We start from the raw sequence: 26,885 nt of genomic DNA on the forward strand, positions 1-26,885 counted from the left end.
GCTTTTTCGTACATAGAAGTTGGCAAGTTGTTTATGTCTCCTGCCATGTTTTTAAGGGTGTTGATGATGAGCGAGACCTCTGTTGGGTTGGTTTGAGCTAGGAATAGCGTGTTCGGGTGGGTGCTCGTGAGGTAGTCAGATGGAAGGGTGTTCGAGTTGTGGATTTTGCTTGCTAGGTTCTTTCTTATGGTCGAGAAGAAAACATTGAGTCTGTTTGCTGTTTCAGTTGGTGTGAGTAGGGGTTCGTCTGATTTTGTTAATTTGATTGTTTTGTTTTGAGATATCTTTTTAGTTCCAAGAATTTCAGATAGATTTTTCAAGGTCTTTTTCATATCACCTTAGATGGTTTGTAGTCTGTTTTCATAATACAATTTTTTAGACCTTCTTATGAGGCTGGTAAGAGCTGACGAGTATTGTTTTGACTGGTCTCTAGTTATTTGGCCCATTCTATACTGTTTTTCATATTGGTGCCTTGTGTTAATGGATTTAAGGATGCTGGGTGTTAGCCAGGGACTATTCAGTCTCTTAGCTGTGATCTGTTTAGTTTTACTTACTGGGGCAATGTTTCTTATAGAGGTAATAGGCTCTTTTTAGAAAATTATTTATACATTCATTCATATCTGTATACGTTTCAAGCTCATTTTGCTAGTCAGTGTTATTCATAGCTGCTATAATGTTATTTACAGCTGTCTCGTTATGTAGTCTGAAAGTAACTTTAGGAATGTCTTGGAGCAATTTACCTAGGTTGGTTATGAGAAAGGTCGGGTAGTTGTCTGTGGTGCTGTCTGTGATTATGCCTGATTTTAAAGGGGATATGGTGTTAGTCCAGATGTGGTCTATTAAAGAGACACTGGTCTCGGAGATTCTTGTAGGTTTAGATATTGTTGGTAACAACAAGCAGTTGCTCATAGTGTTTGTGAATTTGGTTACTTGTGGGTACTGGTCATGTAACAGATTTATGTTGAAATCTGTTAGCAGCAGGTGGTCTTTGTTCATATGTGCATCAGTTATCAAGTTTCCTAATCTTACACTAAAGTGGTAAATGTTTGACTATGGTATTCTACAGATGTTTATAACTGTGAGAGGTTTTTGCAGGTCTTTTGATTTAAATTTAGCTATGATATATTCACCATGCTGATCCCTTGTACAAGATTTATAGATACATTGAAGTTGATTTGAGTAGTACATGGCTGTTCCACTCCCTAGCTGGTCCGTCCTACAGTTGTGTATGGCAGTGTAACCAGGAATGGCATAGACATCTGTAATACCAGGTTTTAGCCAGGTTTCTGTGAGTGTGATGATTGACAGACCGGAATGAAGGGAATTGAGCAATGCTATGAGGTCATCATAATGTTTGCTCAAGGATCTGACATGTAATTATAGATAGTTATGTTATTGTTTGCTCTAAGTAATGTCTTTGCTTGGTCTGCTGTATAATAATTACAGTTGCTGTTTGATTCGTGTAATTCATTTAAGAAAAAGTTTACATCAGGATCAATGCTTGTAGTCATAATAATGAGAGCGACTCTACGACTAGATTTTTTTAATAAGATATTATGTTATTGCTTTTATTTAACAATTAAGCACAAATGAGTATTTCAAAGACAGGTCATGTGGTCATTTACTGTGTTGCTGCGCATTCATTAGAATGGAGTATTCTGTTAGGTAACGTAATTAAAAATAACAAAGTTTGACAGGGTCACAGGTTAAACATTTATGAGATACAATTATTCAGTATTTATTTAGTTGTGGGTGAGTAAGTGATTTTTAAGAAGAGACTTGAATTTATAAACAGACAGTGTTTCTTTTATATTCACAGGTAATGAATTCCAGATTTTTGGGCCTTTTATGTGCATTGAGTTTTTACATAGTGTGAGATGGACACGAGGAACATCAAAGAGTGATCTGTGCCTTGTGTTAAGGTCATGTGTTCTGTTGAGGTTGGCAAGGAGACGTTTGAGGGGAGGGTTTATATCAGAGTTAAGTGTTCTATGTATGTAATAGGTGCAATAATAAGTATGGATGTTTTGTATGGTGAGTAGGTTTAGAGTTTTGAATATTGGTGGAGTGTGCTGCTTGTAGTGGGAATTTGTTATCATTCTTTATTAGAAGCCCGAACATCCGAGGTTGTAGAACATGATCTCTGCTTATTCACTGTCATTTATTTATTACAGCTTAATCTGAGTTCATAATGCTATGTGTGTAACAAAGTAACTCCAGCATCTTTGTACAGAGGATCTCTTCGTCAACTGTCCCAGTCATCTCGCCTCACTCATGTATTTGTTCATCCTATTTTTAAACACTTGCCCTACATAATGGCATGACGTACTTCAGTAAAGAGCTCCACCCAACTCGTCTCACTCATATAATTTACTAATCTGTTTTAAAACAATGGCCCAACTTACTAGTATGACTTAGGTCCACTAGCGTGATTAACAACCTCAAATACCAACTTAAATTGTTGTATCTCACCTCTGGTTTAGGCTAAGGTACCGAAAACCTTCAGTCTAAGCTAAAATATTAAGTACCGTATAATTACTTCTCTCTAACATGAAATTCTTTTCCGTGTTCGACATTCAGAATTTTAGCTGCTTCGTTGACAAAATGTTTCTGCAAAAGCGATAACTAATTAAGGTTCTTGTGCCTTATTCATTAGAATGTCTGTAATGTATACCATTAATATAATCTTAAATGACACAACCTCACCGTAGAATTTTGAAACATAAGATGTTTTCTAAAACTATATATCCCGACGCATACGTTTGTCCAGCCTGTTTTCTAAAACCCTGGCCCAGGTTACTGATATGACCTTCTTCAGATGAAGTTTTCAGTTACTACGTCTCGTTTCTGGCTCCAGTACGTGATTCTTCATTAAGCTAAGAGACCAAACTCCTTCAATCAAAGCTATGTGTCTGTATACCTTAAATAAACTGTTCAAGACCTTAAAATTACATCTCGGCATCTACTGTCTCGGGTATAAAACTCACCTCTGTATTCCATTCAAAGAGTCGTAAAGTTGTGATGTTATCTACTTGAAACACACACAAGCACAGACCCACACAGACACAGACCCACATACACACAGATCCACGTATACACTGGTACACACACACACACACACACACACACACACACACACACACACACACACACACACACACACACACACACACACACACACACACACACACACACACACACAGGAGGAGAAAAAAGCGATTGAAGGTATCATGAAGGTGATAGGCGAAGGGGACATGACCCAGGTGGCAAATTTTCGGAGAATCGGGTGGTTCACAAAGAAAAGGAATCGGCCTCTCAAAGTAATTTTCAAGGCAGAATCAACCCGAACCATGATCCTGCAGGAGAAAGCACGGCTGAGAGGCAAACAGGAGTTCATGAGTGTGTACCTCGATCGAGACAGAACACAGGAAGAAAGGACGATGCAGAAAGAGAGAGTGCAAAAACGAAAAGAGAAATGGGAGGAAATGAAAAAGGAGAGCAGAAATAGCTTTTATATCCTTTTACTCATGTACGAATTAATTGCTCTACCATATTGTATTACTTTTGTCACTACCACTACTACTACTACTACTACTACTACTACCACTAGTGAACATCGAAATGGTACCTCACTAGTATTCACCTCACTCTGAGCCTTTATATACCCTCTGTGTCCATGTATTGTTTGTAATGGCTTGATAAAGCTCCTGGAGAGCGAAACGTTGCCACAATAAATGTCACATTAGTTGCACTTGTGTCCTTTTACTTTACAACCCAGGAACAAGTGGAAGGACAAACACACCCCCCAGAAACACCTGCAGAAGGACTCCAGCCACGACACCCCCAAGGCAACTGAACAATCCAAACCAACCATCACACACCGATCCCTCTGTTCCCACCCCCCACACCACAGTTACAGTATTAGAACAGAAGTTGAAGGTTTGGTACACAAATGCGGATGGATTAACGAATAAACATGAGGAATGGCAAGAAAGAATCAATGAGAAGTCCCCAGACATCATAGCAGTTACAGAGACAAAACTCACGGAGACAATAACAGATGCAATCTTCCCACCAGGACACCAGATCATGAGGAAAGATAGAAGGGGCAGAGGGGGAGGAGGGGTTGCTCTGCTCGTAAAAAAACCGATGGAAATTCGAGAAAATGGGAGGCATAGACGAGACGGGAGAAAGAGACTACATAGGCACACTTCAGTCTGGGGAGCACAAGGTGGTCATTGCAGTGATGTATAATCCACCACAGAACTGCAGGAGGCCAAGAGAGGAATATGAAGAGAGCAACAGAGCAATGGTGGACACATTGGCTGAGGTGGCAAGAAGAGCTCACTCGAGCAGAGCAAAGTTGCTGGTTATGGGCGATTTCAACCACAGGGAGATCGACTGGGAAAACCTGGAGCCACATGGGGGTCCCGAAACATGGAGAGCCAAGATGTTGGACGTGGTGCTGGAAAACCTCATGCACCACCATGTTAAGGACACTACCAGAGTGAGAGGGGAGGATAAACCAGCAAGATTGGACCTTGTGTTCACCCCGGGCAGTTCAGACATTGAGGACATCACGTATGAGAGTCCCCTAGGAGCTAGCGACCACATGGTTCTGTGCTTTGAATACATAATAGAGTTGCAAGTGGAGAGAATAACAGGAGTTGAATGGGAAAAGCCTGACTATAAAAGAAGGGACTACATAGGGTTGAGGAACTTCATGCAGGAGGTCCCGTGGGACAGAGAACGGCAGGAAAGCCAGTAAACAAAATGATGGAATATATAACAACAAAATGCAAGGAGGCAGTGGAAAGATTTATCCCCAAGTGCAACAGAAACAATGGGAAGACCAGAACGAGCCCCTGGTTTACCCGACGGTGTAAGGAGGCAAAAACTAAGTGCAATAGAGAATGGAAAAAGTACAGAAGTCAGAGAATACACAAAAATAGGGAGATCAGTCGCAGAGCCAGGAACGAGTATGCACAAATAAGGAGGGAGCCCAAGCGACAGTATGAAAACGACATAGCATCGAAAGTCAAATCTGACCCGAAGCTGTTGTAAAGCCACATCAGGAGGAAGACAACAGTCAAAGACCAGGTGATCAGATTGAGGACACAAGGTGGAGAACTCACAAGAAATGACCAGGAGGTATGTGAGGAGCTAAACAGGAGATTTAAGGAAGTTTTTACAGTAGAGACAGGAAGGACTGTGGGAAGACAGACCAGAAGGGAACACCAGCAGGGAATATACCAACAAGTGCTGGATGACATACATACAGATGAGGAGGAGGTGCAGAAGCTGCTAAGTGACATCGATACCTCAAAGGCGATGGGACTGGACAACATCTCCCCGGGGGTCCTTAGAGAGGGAGCAGATATGTTGTGCGTGCCACTTAACCACAATCTTCAACACATCCCTGGAAACTGGGCAACTACCTGAGGTATGGAAGACGGCAAATGTAGTTCCCATTTTTAAAAAAGGAGACACAAAATGAGGCACTAAACTATAGACCTGTGTCATTGACGTGTATAATATGCAAAATTATGGAGAAGATTATCAGGAGGAGAGTGGTGGAGCACCTGGAACGGAACAAGAGTATAAATGCCAACCAGCATGGATTCACGGAAGGCAAATCCTGTGTCACAAACCTCCTGTCATTTTATGACAAGGTAACAGAAGTAAGACAAGAGAGAGAGGGGTGGGTTGATTGCGTCTTCTTAGACTGCAAGAAGGCCTTTGACACAGTTCCTCACAAGAGATTAGTGCAGAAGCTGGAGCATCAGGCGCATATAACAGGAAGGGCACTGCAATGGATCAGGGAATACCTGACAGGGAGGCAGCAACGAGTCATAGTACGTGAAGATGTATCACAGTGGGTGCCTGTGACGAGCGGGGTCCCACAGGGGTCAGTCCTAGGACCAGTGCTATTTTTGGATATGTGAACGACATGATGGAAGGAAAAGACTCTGAAGTGTCCCTATTCGCAGATGATGTGAAGTTAATGAGAAGAATTAAATCTGATGAGGATGAGGCAGGACTTCAAAGAGACCTGGACAGGCTGGACATGTGGTCCAGAAACTGGCTTCTCGAATTCAATCCTGCCAAATGCAAAGTCATGAAGATTGGGGAGGGGCAAAGAAGACCGCAGACAGAGTATAGGCTAGGTGGCCAGAGACTGCAAACCTCACTCAAGGAGAAAGATCTTGGGGTGAGTATAACACCGAGCATGTCTCCGGAGGAACACATCAACCCGATAACTGCTGCAGCATATGGGCGCCTGGCAAAGCTGAGAACAGCATTCCGATACCTTAATAAGGAATCATTCAAGACACTGTACACCGTGTATGTTAGGCCCATATTAGAGTATGCAGCACCAGTATGGAACCCACACCTGGTCAAGCACGTCAAGATATTACCTAAAGTACAAAGGTTTGCAACAAGACTAGTCCCAGAGATAAGAGGTATGTCCTACGAGGAGAGGTTAAGAGAACTCGACCTGACGACATTGGAGAACAGGAGAGATAGGGGGGACATGATAATGACATATAAAATACTGAGAGGAATTGACAAGGTGGACAGAGACAGGATGTTCCAGAGACTGGACACAGCAACAAGGTGACACAGTTGGAAGTTGAAGACACAGATGATTCACAGGGATAGTTAGGAAGTATTTCTTCAGTCATAGAGTTGTCAGTAAGTGGAATAGCCTAGAAAATGACGTAGTGGAGGCAGGAACCATACATAGTTTTAAGATGAGGTTTGATAAAGCTGATGGGACAGAGAGAGAGGACCTAGTAGCAACCGGTGAAGAGGCGGGGCCAGGAGCTAGGACTCGACCCCTGCAACCACAAATAGGTGAGTACAAATAGGTGAGTACACACACACATACACACACACACATACACACACACACATACACACACACAGAGGGTACAGAGACGCAAGGAGGAACAAGAGGCAATGACGAAAATGAGCAGGACCCAGACACAGGAGGAAGGGCAAACACCCCACAGAATCTCCCACCAAAAGACTCCAACCGCGACATTCCCAACGCAACTGAGCAACCTATACTACAACCCACTCACTGTTCCCTCTGCCACCAACCCCCATATCACAAACCTCACCCCAACAGCTGTCCCTTATGGGCATTCTGACCCCACCCCCATCATCACAAACCCCACCTACACCACAGCCCCACATAGGCCCCCACCAAGGCTCTCGCTCCCCCAACCCCAATATTCTTGCATGACCACAATGATAGAAAAGAAACTGAAAGTTTGGTACACAAACGCGGATGGAATAACGAATAAACATGAGGAGTGGAACGAAAGAATCAGTGAAAAATCCCCAGACATCATAGCAGTCACAGAAACAAAACTCGCTGAGACAATAACAGACACAATCTTCCCAACGGGATATCAGATCCTGAGGAAAGATAGAAGGAGTAGAGGGGGAGGAGGGGTTGCACTGCTCATAAAACACCGATGGGGATTTGAGGAAATGGAAGGCATGGACATGATTGGAGAAAGAGACTACATTGTAGGTACAATTCAGTCCGGAGAACATAAAGTAGTCATTGGAGTGATGTATAACCCACCACAGAACTGCAGGAGGCCAAGAGAGGAGTACGAAGAAAACAACAGGGTGATGGTGGACACACTGGCTGAGGTGGCAAGAAGAGCTCACTCGAGCAGAGCAAAGTTACTGGTAATGGGCGATTTCAACCACAGGGAGATCGACTGGGAAAACCTGGAGCCACATGGGGGTCCCGAAACATGGAGAGCCAAGATGATGGATGTGGTACTTGAAAACCTCATGCATCAACATGTCAGGGACACAACCAGAGAGAGAGGGGAGGATGAGCCAGCAAGACTGGATCTTGTGTTCACCCTGAGCAGTTCAGACATTGAGGACATCACTTACGAGAGGCCCCTTGGAGCTAGCGATCACGTGGTTCTGAGTTTTGATTATATAGTAGAGTTACAAGTGGAGAAGGTAACAGGAACTGAAGGGGACAGGCCAAACTATAAAAGGGGGGACTACACAGGTATGAGAAACTTCCTGCAGGAGGTTCAGTGGGACAGAGAAATGGTAGGAAAATCAGTAAACGAGATGATGGAATATGTGGCAACAAAGTGCAAGGAGGCAGAGGAAAGTTTTGTTCCCAAGGGAAACAGAAATAATAGGAAGACCAAAACGAGTCCTTGGTTTACCCGAAGGTGTAGGGAGGCAAAAACTAAGTGCAACAGAGAATGGAAAAGGTACAGGAGGCATAGGACCCAGGAAAACAAGGAGATTAGTAGAAGAGCCAGAAACGAGTATGCACAGATAAGGAGGGAGGCCCAGCGACAGTATGAAAACGACATAGCATCGAAAGTCAAATCTGACCCGAAACTGCTGTATAGCCACATTAGGAGGAAGACAACAGTCAAGGACCAGGTGATAAGGCTGAGGAAAGAAGGTGGAGAACTCACAAGAAACGATCAAGAGGTATGTGAGGAGCTCAACACGAGATTTAAGGAAGTATTTACAGTAGAGACAGGAAGGACTCTGGGGGGACAGACCAGATGGGGACACCAGCAAGGAATACACCAACAAGTGTTGGACGACATACATACAGATGAGGAGGAGGTGAAGAAACTGCTAAGGGACATCGATACCTCAAAGGCAATGGGATCGGACAACATCTCCCCGTGGGTCCTTAGAGAGGGAGCAGATATGTTGTGCGTGCCACTTACCACAATCTTCAACACGTCCCTGGAAACTGGGCAACTACCTGAGGTATGGAAGACGGCAAATGTAGTTCCCATTTTTAAAAAAGGAGACAGAAAAGAGGCACTAAACTATAGACCTGTGTCATTGACGTGTATAGTATGCAAAATTATGGAGAAGATTATCAGGAGGAGAGTGGTGGAGCACCTGGAACGGAACAAGAGTATAAATGCCAACCAGCAAGGATTCACGGAAGGCAAATCCTGTGTCACAAACCTTCTGGAGTTTTATGATAAAATAACAGAAGTAAGACACGAGAGAGAGGGGTGGGTTGATTGCATCTTCTTGGACTGCAAGAAGGCCTTTGACACAGTTCCTCACAAGAGATTAGTGCAGAAGCTAGAGCATCAGGCGCATATAACAGGAAGGGCACTGCAATGGATCAGAGAATACCTGACAGGGAGGCAACAACGAGTCATGGTACGTAATGATGTATCACAGTGGGCACCTGTGACGAGCGGGGTCCCACAGGGGTCGGTCCTAGGACCAGTGCTATTTTTGGTATATGTGAACGACATGATGGAAGGGTTAGACTCAGAAGTGTCCCTGTTTGCAGATGATGTGAAGTTAATGAGGAGAATTAAATCTGATGAGGACCAGGCAGGACTTCAAAGAGACCTGGACAGACTGGACACCTGGTCCAGCAAATGGCTTCTCGAATTTAATTCTGCCAAATGCAAAGTCATGAAGATAGGGGAAGGGCACAGAAGACCACAGACAGAGTATAGGCTAGGTGGCCAAAGACTGCAAACCTCACTCAAGGAGAAAGATCTTGGGGTGAGTATAACACCGAGCATGTCTCCGGAAGCACACATCAATCAGATAACTGCTGCAGCATATGGGCGCCTGGCAAACCTGAGAACAGCATTCCGATACCTTAGTAAGGAATCGTTCAAGACACTGTACACCGTGTATGTCAGGCCCATACTGGAGTATGCAGCACCTGTTTGGAACCCGCACTTGATAAAGCACGTCAAGAAACTAGAGAAAGTACAAAGGTTTGCGACAAGGTTAGTTCCAGAGCTAAGGGGAATGTCCAATGAAGAAAGATTAAGGGAAATCGGCCTGACGACACTGGAGGACAGGAGGGTCAGGGGAGACATGATAACGACATATAAAATACTGCGTGGAATAGACAAGGTGGACAAAGACAGGATGTTCCAGGGAGGGGACACAGAAACAAGAGGCCACAATTGGAAGTTGAAGACACAAATGAGTCAGAGAGATATTAGGAAGTATTTCTTCAGTCATAGAGTTGTAAGGCAGTGGAATAGCCTAGAAAATGACGTAGTGGAGGCAGGAACCATACACAGTTTTAAGACGAGGTTTGATAAAGCTCATGGAGCGGGGAGAGAGAGGGCCTAGTAGCAACCGGTGAAGAGGCGGGGCCAGGAGCTAGGACTCGACCCCTGCAACCACAAATAGGTGAGTACAAATAGGTGAGTACACACACACACACACACACACAACAGTGATAGATGAGTTAGTGAATACAGTGTATAGTTCATACAGTGATAGATGAGTTAGTGAATCCAGTGTATAGTTCATACAGTGATAGATGAGTTAGTGAATACAGTGTATAGTTCATACAGTGATAGATGAGTTAGTGAATCCAGTGTATAGTTCATACAGTGATAGATGAGTTAGTGAATACAGTGTATAGTGAATACAGTGATAGATGAGTTAGTGAATACAGTGTATAGTGAATACAGTGAAGAAGAAACAGAAGAGGAACCAAGACTGGAAGCATCTTACAACGCATGAGCGGAGCAGACGTGGGCCTGCCAGACGTAACGTACAAAGCTTTTTTTTGTGGTTGCAGTGCCCTTGATCACTGCTCTGGAGAGCTGGGTATCATACTTAGGGTACTTAACAAAGGAGTAGAATTGGGGAGAGGATTAAGTGTGGGGACCACAGGCTTTGTAGTGCATGCAGAGGCACTAAGGTCAGATAATTAACACTAACATGGTTTATTGTGGTGGCCCGGTGGTCTGGTGGCTAAAGTTCCCGCTTCACACACGGAGGGCCCGGGTTCGATTCCCGGCGGGTGGAAATTCCGACACGTTTCCTTACACCTATTGTCCTGTTCACCTAGCAGCAAATAGGTACCTGGGTGTTAGTCGACTGGTGTGGGTCGCATCCTGGGGGGACAAGATTAAGGACCCCAATGGAAATAAGTTAGACAGTCCTCGATGACGCACTGACTTTCTTGGGTTATCCTGGGTGGCTAACCCTCCGGGGTTAAAAATCCGAACGAAATCTTATCTTATCTTATTCAGTAAGCAAGTAAGTATAGTTTCAGGTATACACGATATAAGATAAGATAAGATAAGATTTCGTTCGGATTTTTAACCCCGGAGGGTTAGCCACCCAGGATAACCCAAGAAAGTCAGTGCGTCATCGAGGACTGTCTAACTTATTTCCATTGGGGTCCTTAATCTTGTCCCCCCAGGATGCGACCCACACCAGTCGACTAACACCCAGGTACCTATTTGCTGCTAGGTGAACAGGACAATAGGTGTAAGGAAACGTGTCGGAATTTCCACCCGCCGGGAATCGAACCCGGGCCCTCCGTGTGTGAAGCGGGAACTTTAGCCACCAGACCACCGGGCCACAGCCACCAGACCACCGGGCCACCCAGACCACCGGTGCATATGCAGTAGGTGCATATGCATAGGCATGGTACATAGCAGCATGCGTGTAGAGAACCTAGGATAGCCCAAAAAGCCTGACAGCACGACCTACTTAAATCAAGGTAGGAAGGTTAGAAGGCTGGCGACAGCCAGCAGACTCGTGGAAATTGACCACACATAAACCACTAACCCCATCCTTCCCTTTCTCTCCCCATCCCTCTCTCTCTCTCTCTCTCTCTCTCTCTCTGTTTTACACAGGGTTTGACAAGGTTAAGGATCTCTAGCTTTATTGACAAGCTATTTACAGGTTAAGCATTCCTAACTTTATTGGCAAGCTAAGAGCTGTTACCTACATCAGCTCATTTGAAAGCATTTTTATTGTTATTAGACATACAAGTAGGGAGCAGGATGAAGTTGGAGCCATCTGTGGGCCAGCATTTTCATTTGATCAACTGACTTTATCTTGTTGACATCATTATGCTGTACGAATGTGTTCCATACTCGAGTCATCCTGGGTATATATGATCTCAGATGGAGTAATGTTCTGGAGAAGGGTACAGCCAGAGTGAAGTTGTTGCTTTCTGCCCGCCTTGTGGCATAAAAGCTTGTTTCACGCTGTCCTCGAAGTGGATCCAAGTGTGGTACTTTGACAATATTGGCCTTGTACATAACAGTAAGGCCACCCACATCCCTCCTGTGTTGAAGGCTCTGCTGAAATGACAGATCTATCCAGGATGGGTCCAGGCGAGAGATGAGACATCTTGCTCTGTTCTCTACTCTGTCAAGCAATCGCAGATGAGAGGGGGGGGGGGGGCAGGCAAACCAAGAAAGTGGAGCATACTCAAGGTGTGAGCGTACTTGTGCCTTGTACAGGATCTTGCAACCCCTACTGTCAAGCAGATGCGAGATACGACGAAGTGCTGTAAACTTCCTGGCTGCCTTGTTTGCAAGATTTACAACATGGTTCTACATGGTTAGTTTGGAGTCAGATTTCACCCCAAGGATATCAACTTCTTCTCCAGGTGCCAACAGCCTCCCATTCATCCTTACTACTGCACCAGCATTACCATTATGGTGCCTAATGACCATCATCATTTGGTTTTCTCAGGTGCAAATGTTACTTGCCATCTATTTTCCCAAGCTGATATAGCTCTTAGCTGGTGATTGATGTAGCATAGAGCAGCTGGCATTTCTTCTCTTGGATAAGTGAATGTCAGTGTACAGTCGTCTGCATATGCATGTGATTCTGGGATGAGATGAAGAAGGTCGTTGAAGTAGACATTCCATAACAATGGTCCCAGCACACTTCCTTGTGGAACACTTGCCCCAATAGGGTGTCTTGCTGATTCCGTTCCATTGAGAACTACACTTAGAGATCTACCATGAAGGTAATCACTGAGGAGACATAGCGTAGAGCCTGCAATTCCCAGTGCTTGAAGTTTTGCTAAGAGGCCCTGGTGCCACACCCGGTCGAAAGCACCAGTAATGTCCAGTGCTACCACACAGCTGACTTTGGATTCATCCAGTGACTGGTGCCACTTAGTGGAGAGGTTTAACAACAGATCAGCAGCAGAGTAACCTTTCCTGCAGTCATATTGACGATCACAAAGTATTGAGTGGTAGTTAAAAAACTCTGTCATTTGTCTTGAGATTATTGTCTCAAGGACCTTACCAGTGATTGACAGGAGTGACACTGGTCTGTAGTTGCTGATTTCTGCTCTGCTCTTCTTTTTGTGAACAGGGACTACATTTGCCTCTTTCCACAGAGAGGGCCATTTACACTGTACCAGGCAGTGCTGAAAGATGCGAGTTAGAGGTGCTGCTGGCTGGTCTGCACATCTTCTCAGCAATCTTGGGCTCAACTTCTTTGGGCCCACAGCCTTTTCTTGGTCAAGCGATTTAAGAAGGAAATGCACCTCCTCCTGCCTGACTGTCACCACTGACAGTTTTGACACAGTTCTTGCAGCTAGCCAAGGAGGGTCCCTTGCTGGATCAGGAACTTGCATTTTGGTAGCAAAGTGTTCAGCAAAGAGGTCCGCCTTCTCTTGACTACTAGTAGAGGTGGTCCCATCCTGTCGATTTAGTGGAGGAATGAGTTCATCAGGCAGATACCCTTGTCTGTCCTTGACCAGGGACCACCAGGTTTTGGAGCCTACCCTACCTGATTCTAACTTTCTTTTTGTGTTCACCTCCCATTTAGCAATGGCCCACTTTTGAACGTCACCCATATGCCTACAGGCTTGCCTGTGCAAGTTCCTGTTATAGGTGGTAGGATGTCTCTTATACCTTCGCCATGCTTTGTACTTAGCAGTAGCAGCCTCTCTACAACGAAAGCCAAACCAAGGCTGATCTGTAGGCTTCGTCACATATTGCCGGTGAGGAATGTGTTCTTGTTGTAGATTAAGGATGTGTCCAGTGAAGACTTTCACTTGGTTGTCAACATCCCCTTGGAGAAGAGCATTCCAATAGGTGGTGGCGAGCTCAAAGCAAAGGGCTGGCTAGGTACCTCTACCATAGCCAGGTTGTGCGTGTGGACTCCTCACCTCGTTCTGTTGGGATCTTAAGTGTCGTAAAAACAGCCTTGTGGTCTCTCTCTCTCTCTCTCTACCCCTCTCTCTACCTCTCTCTCTCCCTATCCATCTCTCTCTCTCTCTCTATCTCTCTCTCTCTCTCTTTCTCTCTCTTCTTCTTTCTACCTTTCTCTCTTCCCCTTCCCTCTTGTTTCTGTCTTTCTCTCTCCCCTGTAGCCTTTTCCCTTATCCTACTCTCTCTCTCTCTCCCATAGCCTTCGCCCCCACCCTCCTCCCTCCTCTCCCTCTCGTTTCTCTCTTTCTCCCCATAGCCTTATTCACCCACCCTCCTCTCTTTCCCATAGCCTTTTCCCCACCATCCTCTCTCTCTCTCTCTTTCTCCCTCCCATAGTCCTTTCCCCCACCCTCCTCTCTCTCTATCCTTCTCTCTCCCTCTATCTCTCTCCCTCTTTCTGTCTTTCTCTCTCCCTCTTCCCTCTCGTTTCTCTCTCTCCCATAGCCTCTTCCCTCACCCTCCTCTCTCTCTCTCTCTCTCTCTCTCTCTCTCTCTCTCTCTCTCTCTCTCTCTCTCTCTCTCTCTCTCTCTCTCTCTTTCTACCCTATCTCTCTCCCCTTCTCGTTTCTCTCTTTTTTTTATTTTTTTTTACACAGGGTTTGACAAGGTTAAGGATCCCTAGCTTTATTGACAAGCTATTTACAGGTTAAGGATTCCTAAATTTATTGGCAAGCTAAGAGCTGTTACCTACATCAGCTCATTTGAAAGCATTTTTATTGCTATGAGACATACAAGTAGGGAGCAGGATGAAGTTGGAGCCACCTGTGTGTGTGTGTGTCTCACTCTCTCCCCTAGCCTTTTCCCTCACCCCCACCCTCCCTCCTCTCTCTCTCTCCCTCTCTCATTTCTCTCTCTCTTCTAACCTTTTCCCTCCCCCCCCCACACACCCTGAAAATACATAAGCTTCTTTCTGTGGTAAAAAAAAAAATATGTTACTCAAGAGGGCAGAAAATCAGAGATCTGTTGGATGAACCTAGGAGGGAAGAACCTGAGAGAGAGAGAGGGGAGGATGAACCAGCACGACTGGCCCTTGTATCCACCCTGAGCAGTTCAGACATTGAGGACATCACTTAGGAGAGGCCCCTTGAAGCTAGTGATCACGTGGTTCTGAGTTTTGAATATATAGTAAAGTTACAAGTGGAGAGCATAACAGGAATTAAATGGGAAAAGCCAAACTATAAAAGGGGGACTACACAGGTATGAGGAAAGACTGGAAGTTAGAGCTCAAAAAAGGGAGGAAGAGTGAGTAAGGAAGATAGAAGAGCTTGGAAGGAATAGCGAATAAATACGAGGAGTGGCACGAAAGAATCAGTGAGAAATCCCCAGACATAACATCAGTCACAGAAACGAAACTCACTGAGACAATAACAGATGCAGTCTTCTCACCAGGATATATGATCCTAAGGAAAGATAGTAGAGGGGGAGGAGGGGTTGCACTGCTCATGAAAAACCGATGGGGATTTAAGGAAATGGAAGGCATGGACGATATTGGAGAAAGGGACTATATAGTAGGAACAATTCAGTCTGGGGAACATAATGTATAACCCACCACAGAACTGCAGGAGGCCAAGAGAGGAATACGAAGAGAACAACAGAGCGTTGGTGGACACACTCGCTCAGGTGGTAAGAAGAGCTCACTCGAGCAGAGGAAATTTACTGGTTATGGGCGATTTCAACCACATGGAGACTGATTGGGAAAACCCGGAGCCACATGGGGGCCCCGAAACGTGGAGAGCCAAGATGATGTGGTACTGGAAAACCTCATGCATCAACATGTCAGGGACACTGCCAGAGAGAGAGAGAGAGAGAGGGGAGGATGAACCAGCACGACTGGGCCTTGTATCCACCCTGAGCAGTTCAGACATTGAGGACATCACTTAGGAGAGGCCTCTTGAAGCTAGTGATCACGTGGTTCTGAGTTTTGAATATATAGTAAAGATACAAGTGGAGAGCATAACAGGAATTAAATGGGAAAAGCCAAACTATAAAAGGGGGACTACACAGGTATGAGGAACTTCCTGCAGGAGGTTCAGTGGGACAGAGAACTGGTAAGAAAGTAAACGAGATGATGGAATATGTAACAACAAAATAAAGGAGGCAGAGGAATGGTTCATTCCCAAGGGCAGTAGAAATAATGGGAAAACCAATGCGAGTCCTTGGTTTATTCGAGGGAGTAGCGAGGCGAAAACTAAGTGGACCAGAGAATGGAAAAGGTACAGGAGGTAATGGACCCAGGAAAATAAAGAGATTAGTCGAAGAGCCAGAAGCGAGTATGCACAGGTAAGGAGGGAGGTCCAGCGACATTACGAAAACAACATAGCATCGAAAGTCAAGTCTGCCCCGAAACTGCTGTATAGCCAAATTAGGAGGAAGACAACAGTCAAAGGCCAGGTGATCAGGGTGAGGAAAGAAACGATCAAGAGGTATGTGAGGAGCTCAGCATGAGATTTAAGGAAGTATTTACAGTGGAGATAGGAAGGCCTCTGGGAGGACAGAACAGAGGGGGACACCAGCAAGGAATATACCAACAAGAGTTGGATTACATACAAACAACTGAGGAAGAGATGAAGAAGCTGCTAAGGGACAATGATACCTCAAAGGCAATGGGACCAGACAACGTGGGTCATTAGAGAGGGAGCGGATATGCTGTGTATGCCACTAACCACAATCTTCAACACATCCCTTGAAACTGGGCAACTACCTGAGGTATGGATTACGGCAAATGTAGTCCCCATTTTTTAAAAAATAGGAGACAGAAAAGAGGCATTAAACTATAGACCAGTGTCACTGACGTGTATAGTATGTAAAGTCATGAAGAAGAATATCATTAGGAGAGTGGTGGAGCACCTGGAATGGAACAAGAGTATAAACACCAACCAGCATGGATTTATGGAAGGCAAATCCTGTGTCACAAATCTTTTGGAGTTTTATGATAAAGTAACAGAAGTGAGACACGAGAGAGAGGGGTGGGTTGATTGTATCTTCTTGGACTGCAAGAAGGCCATCGACACAGTTCCTCACAGGAGATTGGTGTAGAATCTAGAGGACCAGGTACATATAAGAGGAAGGGTGATGCAATGGACCAGAGAATACCTGACAGGGAGGCAACAACGAGTCATGGAATGTGATGAAGTATCAGAGTGGGCACCTGTGACGAGTGGGGTCCCACAGGGGTCGGTCCTGGGACCAGTGCTATTTCTGGTATATGTGAATGACGTGATCGAAGTGTTAGACTCAGAAATGTCCCTGTTTGCAGATGATGTGAAGTTAATGAGGGCAATTAAATCAGATGAGGATCAAGTAGGACTTCAAGGAGACCTGGACAGGCTGGACACCTGGTCCAGCAACTGGTTTCTCGAATTTAACCCCACCAAATGTAAAGTCATGAAGGTTGGAGAAGGGCAAAGAAGACCGCAGACAGAGTATAGGTTAGGTGGCCAAAGACCGCAAACCTCGCTCAAGGAGAAAGATCTTGGGGTGAATATAACACCGAGCACGTCTTCGGACGTTCACATTAACCAGATAACTGCTGCAGCATTAGGGGCGCCTGTCAAATCGAGAATAGCATTCCGATACCTTAGTAAGGAATCGCTCAAGACACTGTACACCGTGTACGTCAGGCCCATATTAGAGTATTCACCACATGTTTGGAACCCACTATTGATCAAGCACGTGCCAAGTGCAAAGGCTTGCGACAAGGTTAGTTCAAGAGCTAAGGGGAATGTCCTGCGAAGAAAGGTTAAGGGAACTCGGCCTGACGACACTGGAGGACAGGAGGGTTAGGGGAGACATGATAACAACATACAAAATTCTGCATGGAATAGACAAGGTGGAGAGAGACAGGATGTTCCAGAGAGTGAACACAGAAACAAGGGGTCACAAGTGGAAGTTGAAGACCCAGATGAGCCAAAAGGATATTAGGAAGTATTTCTTCAGCCATAGAATAGTCAGGAAGTGGAATAGCCTAGCAAGTAATGTAGTGGAGGCGGGAACCATACATAGCTTTAAGATGAGGTATGATAAAACTCATGGAGCAGGGATAGAGAGGACCTAGTAGCACTCAATGAAGAGGCGGTGCCAGGAGCTGGGACTCGACCCCTGCAACCTCAACTAGGTGAGTACAGACACACACACATATTCACACACATATAGACTCCGAAGTGTCCCTGTTTGCAGATGATATGAAGTTGATGAGAAGAATTCAATCGGACGAGGATCAAGCAGAACTACAAAAGGATCTGGACAGGCTGCAGACCTGGTCCAGCAGTTGGCTCCTGGAGTTGAACCCCACCAAGTGCAAAGTCATGAAGGTTGGGGAAGGGCAAAGAAGGCCGCAGACGGAGTACAGTCTAGGGGGTCAGAGACTACAAACCTCACTCAAGGAGAAAGATCTTGGGGTGAGTATAACACCAGGCACATCTCCTGAAGCGCACATCAACCAAATAACTGCTGCAGCATATGGGCGCCTAGCAAACCTCAGAACAGCATTCCGACATCTTAATAAGGAATCATTCAGGACCCTGTACACCGTGTACGTTAGGCCCATATTGGAGTATGTGGCACCAGTTTGGAACCCACACCTAGCCAAGCACGTGAAGAAACTAGAGAAAGTGCAAAGGTTTGCAACAAGACTAGTCCCAGAGCTAAGAGGTATGTCCTACGAGGAGAGGTTAAGGGAAATCAACCTGACGACACTGGAGGACAGGAGAGATAGGGGGGACATGATAACGACATACAAAATACTGAGAGGAATTGACAAGGTGGACAAAGACAGGATGTTCCAGAGATTGGACACAGTAACAAGGGGACACAGTTGGAAGCTGAAGACACAGATGAATCACAGGGATGTTAGGAAGTATTTCTTCAGCCACAGAGTAGTCAGTAAGTGGAATAGTTTGGGAAGCGATGTAGTGGAGGCAGGATCCATACATAGCTTTAAGCAGAGGTATGATAAAGCTCACGGCTCAGGGAGAGTGACCTAGTAGCGATCAGTGAAGAGGCGGGGCCAGGAGCTCGGACTCGACCCCCGCAACTTCAACTAGGTGAGTACACACACACACACACACACACACACACACACACACACACACACACACACACACACACACACACACTATAATATGCAGTGATGCATAATCCACCATAGAACTGCAGGAGGCCAAGAGAGGAATATGAAGAGAACAACAGAGTGATGTTAGACACACTGACTGAGGTGGGAAAAAGAACTCACTCGAGCAGAACAAAGTTAATGGTTATGGGCGATTTCAACCACAGGGAGTTCGACTGGGAAAACCTGGAGCCTCATGGAGGCCCCGAAACATGGAGAGCCAAGAAGATGAATGTGGTACTGGGAAACCTCATGAATCAACACGTCAGGGACAATACCAGAGAGAGAGAGGGGAGGATAAACCAGCAAGATTGGACCTCGTGTTCACCCTAAGCAGTTCAGACATTGAGGACATCACAAACGAGAGGCGCCTTGGAGCTAGTGACCACGTAGTTCCGAGCTATGAATATCAAGTAGAGTTACAAGTGGAGAGGGTAACAGGAGTTGAATGGGAAAAGCCAAACTATAAAAGGGATGACTACACAGGTATGAAGAACTTCTTACAGGAGGTTCAGTAGCACATAGAATTGGCAGGAAAGTCAGTAAACGAAACAATGGAATATGTAACAACAAAATGCAAGGAGGCAGAGGAAAGATCCCCGAAGTGGGAATTAAACACATCTTGTAAATATTGTAAAGGTGAAGATGTGTACTAGGAGGTGCACCGACACGCTGAGAGGGTGATCATTGTGTCTGGCGTCAACTGAGAATTTCAAATAATTACAGATGACTTAAGAGCAAACACTTATCACTTACCTGACCAGTCGTCATTGTCCCTGTCCTTTGTTGAGAAATACATGCCGTTCATGGTGCCCCAACTGCCACTCGTAATACAGTCGCCGAGGCTGCTTGTTTGGACATACTCCTTCGCGGTGACACGATACCTGAGGAAGTGATTGTTGTTGGTAATATTAGACACTGTCTAATATTACCAACTATCCTAATATTACAAACTATCCTTCTTCCTGTTACCTGGAAGAAGGATAGTTTGTGGTCATCCCCAACACTGGAGTAGGTCTTCACTGGAGTAGGTCCTCCCTGGAGTAGGTCCTCCCTGGAGTAGGTCCTCCCTGGAGTAGGTCTTCCACCAAATGGAAGCGATAATAATTAAGACATATGTTGCACGTGTTTTATTTATAAACTTGTCTCACAAGAGAAGGTTGTGTTGGAGGAAGCCAGGAGAGAACTCACAAGAGACGATCAAGAGGTATGTGAGGAGCTCAACAAGATGTTCAGTTCCATAGTCAGGAACTGAACTTCTCCAGGCTGAGGGACTGACAACCTCAAATCTACGACTTCAAGCGTGATGGACTGATTACATCGTCTTCACATCTCTACTGTTCCTGCCTACTTTCTGTATTCGACTGAAGAAGCCTACTGTGTAGGCGAAACGTTTCGGAATAAAGTTGCCTAACTGTTGTCTATGTGTCTTATCTACCAACCTGTCGGTATTGTATACTATTTTGATATTCAAGGAATATACCAACAAGTGATGGATGACATACACACAACTGAGGAAGAGGTGAAGATGCTTGATGCCTCAAAGGCGATGGAACAGGACAACATCTTCCAGTGGATCCTTAGAGAGGGAGCAGAGACACTATGTGAGCCACTAACGACGATCTTCAACACATCCCTCGAAACTGGGCAACTACCCGAGGTATGGAATACGGCAAATGCAGTTCCTATTTTTAAGATATGAGACAGAAACGAGGCACTTAAGTATAAACCAGTATCACTGATGTGTATAGTATGCAAAGTCATGAAGATTATCAGGAGAGTGGAAGACAACCAGCATGGATTCATGGAAGGAAAATTCTGTGTCACAAACCTTCTGGAGTTTTATGACAAGGTAACAGAAGTAAGTCACGAGAGAGAAGGGTAGGTTGACTGCATTTTCTTGGACAGCAAGAAGGCCTTCGACACAGTTCCTCACAAGAGATTAGTGCAGAAGCTATAAGATCAGGCAAAAACGAGTCATGGTACGAAAAGAGGTATCACAATGGGCGCCTGTGACGAGCGGGGTTCAACAGGGGTCACTCCTAGGACCAGTGCTGTTTTTGGTATATGTGAATTACATGACAGAAGGGATGAGGATCAGGCAGGACTCCAAAGAGACCTGGACAGGCTGGACACGTGGTCCAGCAACTGGCTACTCGAATTTAACCCCACAAAATAGAAAGTAATGAAGATCGGGGAAGGGCAAAGAAGACCGCAGACACTACGAGTATAGGCTAGGTGGCCAAAGACTGCAAACCTCACTCAGGGAGAAAGATCTTGGGGCGAGTATAATACCGAGCACGTCTCCAGAAGCACACATCAGCCAGATAACTACTGCAGTATATGGGCGCCTGGCAAACCTGAGAATAGCGTTCCGATACCTCAGTAAGGAATCGTTCAAGACACTGTATACCGTGTACGTCAGGCCCATACTGGAGTATGCAGCACGAGTTTGGAACGCACACCTGGTAAAGCACATCAAGAAATTAGAGAAAATGCAAAGGCTAGTTTCAGAGCTAAGGGGAATGTCCTACGAAGAAAGGTTAAGAGAAATCGGCCTGAAAACACGAGGACAGGAGGGTTAGGGGAGACATGATAATGATATACGAAATATTGCGACGAATAGATAAGGTGGGCAGACACAGGATGTTTCAGAGATAGGACACAGAAACAAGGGGTCACAAGTGGAAGTTGAAGACTCAGATGAGTCAAAGGGATGTTACTAAGTATTTCTTCAATCACAGCGTTGTCAGGAAGTGGAACAGTCTGGAAAGTGAGGTGGTGGAGGCAGAAACCATACATAGCTTTAATACGAGGTACGATAATTCTCATGGAGCAGGGAGAGAGAGGACCAAGTAGCGATCAGTGAAGAGGCGGGGCCAGGAGCCGAATCTCGACCCCTGCAACCATAAATAGGTGAGTACATATAGGTGACTACACACACACACACGCACACACACACACACACACGCCAACAAGGGATACACCAACAAATGTTGGATGAAATATACACAACCGAGGAGGAGGTGAAGGAGCTGCTATGTGAACTTGATACCTCAAAGGCTAAGGGACCGGACAACGCCTCTCTGTGGATCCTTAGAGAGGGAGCATAGATGCTTTGTGTGCCACTAATAAAAATCTTCAACACATCCATCGAAACTCGGCAACTACCTGAGGTATGGAAGATGGCAAATATAGTCCTAATTTTTAAGAAAGGAGACAGATGTGAGGCATTACACTGTAGATCTGTGTCACTGACCTGTGTAGTATGCAAAGTCATGGAGAAGATCATCAGGAGGAAAGTGGTGAAGCACCTAGAAAGATGTAAGCTCATAAGTGACAACCAGCACGGTTTCAGGGAAGGAAAATTCTGTGTCACCAACCTACTGAAGTTTTATGACAAGGTAACAGAAGTAAGACGAGAGAGAGGGTGGATAGACTGCATTTTCTTGGATTGCAAGAAGGTCTTCGACACAGTTCCTCACAAGAGGTTAATGCAAAAGATAGAGGATCAGGCACACATAACAGGAAAAGCACTGCAGTGGATCAGAAAATATCTGACAGGGAGGCAACAATGCATCAAGGTACGTGATGAGGTCTCAGAGTGGGCGCCTCTGACCCAGCGGGGTTCCACAGGGATCAGCCCTAGGACCTGTGCATTTTTTGGTATATGTGAATGACGTAGTGGAAGGGATAGACACAGAAGTGTCCCTGTTTGCAGATGATGTGAAGTTAATGAGGAGAATTAAATCGGATGATGATCAGGCAGGACTACAAAGAGACCTGGATAGGTTGTAACTCTGGTCCAGCAACTGGCTCCTTGAAAAGTCAAATGGAAAGTCATGAAGAACGGGGAATGGCACAGGAGACTGCAGACAGAGTATAGTCTAAATGGCCAAAGACTGCAAACCTCACTCAAGGAAAAAGATCTTGGGGTGAGTATAATACCGAGTAAATCTCCTGAGGAGCACATCAACCAGATAGCTGCTGCAGCATGTGGGTGCCTGGCAAGCCTTAGAATAGCGTTTCAATACCTCCGTAAGGAATAGTTCAAGACTCTGTATACCACGTACGTCAGGCCCAGATTGGAGTATGCAGCACCAGTTTGGGATCCACACCTGGTCAAGCACGTCAAGAAATTAGAGAAAGTACAAAGGTTTGCAACAAGACTAGTACCACAGCTAAGAGTGGTAGGGAAATCGGCCTGACGACAATGAAGCACAGGAGGGTTAGGAGAGACGTGATAACGACATATAAAATATCGCGAGGAACTGACTAGGAGCCAGGAGCAGGAGCTATGACTCAATCTTTGCAACCACAAATAGGTGAGTACACACACCCACATATACACACACGGCAAGACGAAGAAATAAGGGTACCGGAGATAGGTTGGCAGAACATTAAGCACTGGCAGAAATGATGAAGAGCAAAATGGAACAGTAGAGGGATAAAAAGTTAAGAGGGTTTTGCGTCACAATGGTCAAGAAGATATCTATAGAGAGCAAGATATGGGAGAGGTCCAAGAGGAACAAGGAACTTGGAGAAGGAGCAACAGCAGATAGTGAGGGAATTGAAGGAGAGGAGAAAGCAGAGAACTCCCTCAGGAAAAATGATACCAGGCAACCGGGACGTTTGCAAAATAAGAAATACAACAAAGGAGATACTTAAATCGGACCCAGAAATATGGAGGGAAGCAAAATGAGATAAAAGGGAGAGGACACTCATTTTTCACGGGGTTCTTGAATGAAGCAGAACAGGAGACATGTGATGAAAGAAGACAGGGGGAATTTAACCCTAGGAAAATGGAAAATCATGGAGTCAGAGGAAAGGCAAAAAAGACCTCAGATAAAGTAGAAGGTAGGGAGCCAATTACTGCAAACCTCACTCAAGGAAAAGGATCTTGGGGTTAGTATAACACCGAGCTCATCTCCTGAGGTATACATCAACCAAATAACGGCTACATCATATGGGCGCCTGTCAAAGCTAAGAATAGGTTTACGACACCTCGGTAAGGACTGACCACCTCAGAACTAGATCTTCAAGGGTGATGGACTGATTATATCGTCTTCACATCTCTTCTACTACTAACTTTTCTGTACTCAACCGAAGAAACACGTACAACATCTGGTTATCTTTATCGTAGACGTTTCGCCATCCAGTGGCTTTATCAATACAGATTCTAGGACATAACTAGAAGATAGTAGAACTGGTGTGGAGAGTACCGTGGTCGTAGAGAATCTCTACGACCAGTTGTCAGCAGTAGACAGGATTCTACTGTGCTCCTGAGTTCATCTGAATAATCTTCCTACGATCTGCTGGTCTACCCTACCTAAAGTTTTCCAGTAAACTCTCTACACTAGTCACTCTATCATAGCCAGTAACAGAGATACAATAGCATTTGATGTGGTAGAGTTGAAAAAATCTAGAAAATTTAAATACAGTGATCTATAAGTGCCCAAACTCTTAGGATGTAAAAAAGGTGCTAGAGGTCACTAACTCCTTCAACATGTAGAAGCTGCCAGCACTCACCAGTTCGCCAAACATTCAAGCCAAATAATAATAGAAATAATAATAATAATAATGTAGTAATAATAATAATAATAATAATAATAATAATAATAATAATAATAATAATAATAACATAGTCTATAAAAATTGTATATATCAAACTACAGTATATGTATCAACATACAAAAGAAAATACTTTCTTAGTGGACCCTTATCCTAGCTAGTCTACCCGGAACTGTTAAATTTACCAGAAGGAAAGATTGTTGCGTAGGATACTGAAACTATAAATAATACATAAAAATTACATAAAAAATACATATAGTATTTATACCATCATTTACAACAAAATATTTGTATAGTAGACGTTATCCTGGCCAGCCTACCCCAGGATAATTGTTCAAGTATACCATGAGGAAAGATTGTTGTTGGGGATACTTAAACTATAAATATTACATAAAAATTATATATATTAAACTACAGTATATATGACAACATATAAAGCACAATACTTATAGTGAACTTTTAATATCAAAGTTACATTTAAAAATCTTGATACAATAAAAAAACTGTTGATAAAGAATTCCCCCCAAAATGCTGATGGATGTGTCTATAAGATTCCTTGTAAAATTTGTGATAAAGTTTATTACGGTCAAACTGGTAAAAGTCTCGAACTAAGATTAAAACAACATAAATATAGCATTAGAACTGGACAACATTCCAGTGTTCTATTTATTCATGTGAGAGATTTTAACCATCCAATTGATTTTCAAAAAGTTGAGAAAGTAGTATCAAGCAAGTCCATGGTCGACAGGAATATAATTGAATCTTGTTTCATAAAAAGCAGTTTTAACAATAATATGAATATTTCCTTCGGTTTATATAAATTAGATCCACTTATAATTAATAGAGTTTGGGAAGAATTTAATAATACATTGGACAAATAATAAATTTTAAAATTCTTAATTCTTGAGTAGAATAGTTTGTTGGTGGGTTGTGTGAAGGACCTGTCTAGTTGGGCCAGCGGGCCTGCGGCAGTATTCCCTTTCTTATGAGTCATGCGTCAGGTGTTGCTTTGTTGTGGGGTGTGATAGTGAGGTGTGGTCTAGACCCTTTATATGCCTTCCTTGATGCATTACTTTTATTGTTCCTTAATAATGTGAGTAGCTACGAAAGAGCTTGGAATTTCTCTATTCTTTCACAGTGGTTGTTTTGCATATTCTGAAATCACATGTTTAATGTGATTGTTTTGCATGTATGTATATATATAAAGAGTAGTTTGATAAGACAGTACCTGCAGGACTCATCACTGACGCTGAAGGTCCTCCACTCTGCAGATCGCTCTTCTTCCTCCATGTTCGTAGCGACTACCTTGAGCCGGAAACGAAGACCTCTACTCGTCAGCGCGTGAAGATTGTCATTGCCTGTAAGTTATCGCAATAACAAGACAATTTAGAATCTTTCCTGGTAATGTAACATCATGAGAATAAACACTACTTATACTTATCATTATGTAACTTTATGTTTTAAAACACAACATAGAGCTACATGCTCTACAACACAACATAGAGCTACATGCTCTACAACACAACATAGAGCTACATGCTCTACAACATAACATTGAACTACATGCTCTACAACATAACATAGAACTACATGCTCTACAACACAACATAGAGCTACATGCTCTACAACATAACATAGAACTACATGCTCTACAACACAACATAGAGCTACATGCTCTACAACATAACATAAAACTACATGCTCTACAACACAACATAGAGCTACATGCTCTACAACATAACATAGAACTACATGCTCTACAACATAACATAGAACTACATGCTCTACAACATAACATAGAACTACATGCTCTACAACACAACATAGAGCTACATGCTCTACAACACAACATAGAGCTACATGCTCTACAACATAACATAGAACTACATGCTCTACAACATAACATAGAACTACATGCTCTACAACACAACATAGAGCTACATGCTCTACAACATAACATAGAGCTACATGCTCTACAACATAACATAGAACTACATGCTCTACAACACAACATAGAGCTACATGCTCTACAACATAACATAGAACTACATGCTCTACAACATAACATAGAACTACATGCTCTACAACATAACATAGAACTACATGCTCTACAACATAACATAGAACTACATGCTCTACAACATAACATAGAACTACATGCTCTACAACATAACATAGAACTACATGCTCTACAACACAACATAGAGGTACAT

General features: G+C 44.1%; 1 protein-coding gene across 1 annotated transcript in view; it reads right to left on the reverse strand.

Annotated features, from left to right (window-relative positions):
- Positions 1-26,175, reverse strand: part of LOC138851617 (fibrinogen-like protein 1) — a 43,664-nt gene extending 17,489 nt beyond the window's left edge. The window contains exons 1-2 of the mRNA XM_070080914.1: positions 25,901-26,175; positions 19,858-19,985 (exon numbers count right to left, since the gene is read on the reverse strand). Coding sequence (XP_069937015.1) covers positions 19,858-19,985; positions 25,901-25,962 — 190 coding nt within the window. The 5' untranslated portion in view covers positions 25,963-26,175. The remainder of the gene's footprint in view (positions 1-19,857; positions 19,986-25,900) is intronic.
- Between the last annotated feature and the right edge of the window lie 710 nt (positions 26,176-26,885).

This window comes from Cherax quadricarinatus, unplaced genomic scaffold, assembly GCF_038502225.1.
Source record: "Cherax quadricarinatus isolate ZL_2023a unplaced genomic scaffold, ASM3850222v1 Contig1238, whole genome shotgun sequence".
NCBI lineage: Eukaryota > Metazoa > Arthropoda > Malacostraca > Decapoda > Parastacidae > Cherax > Cherax quadricarinatus.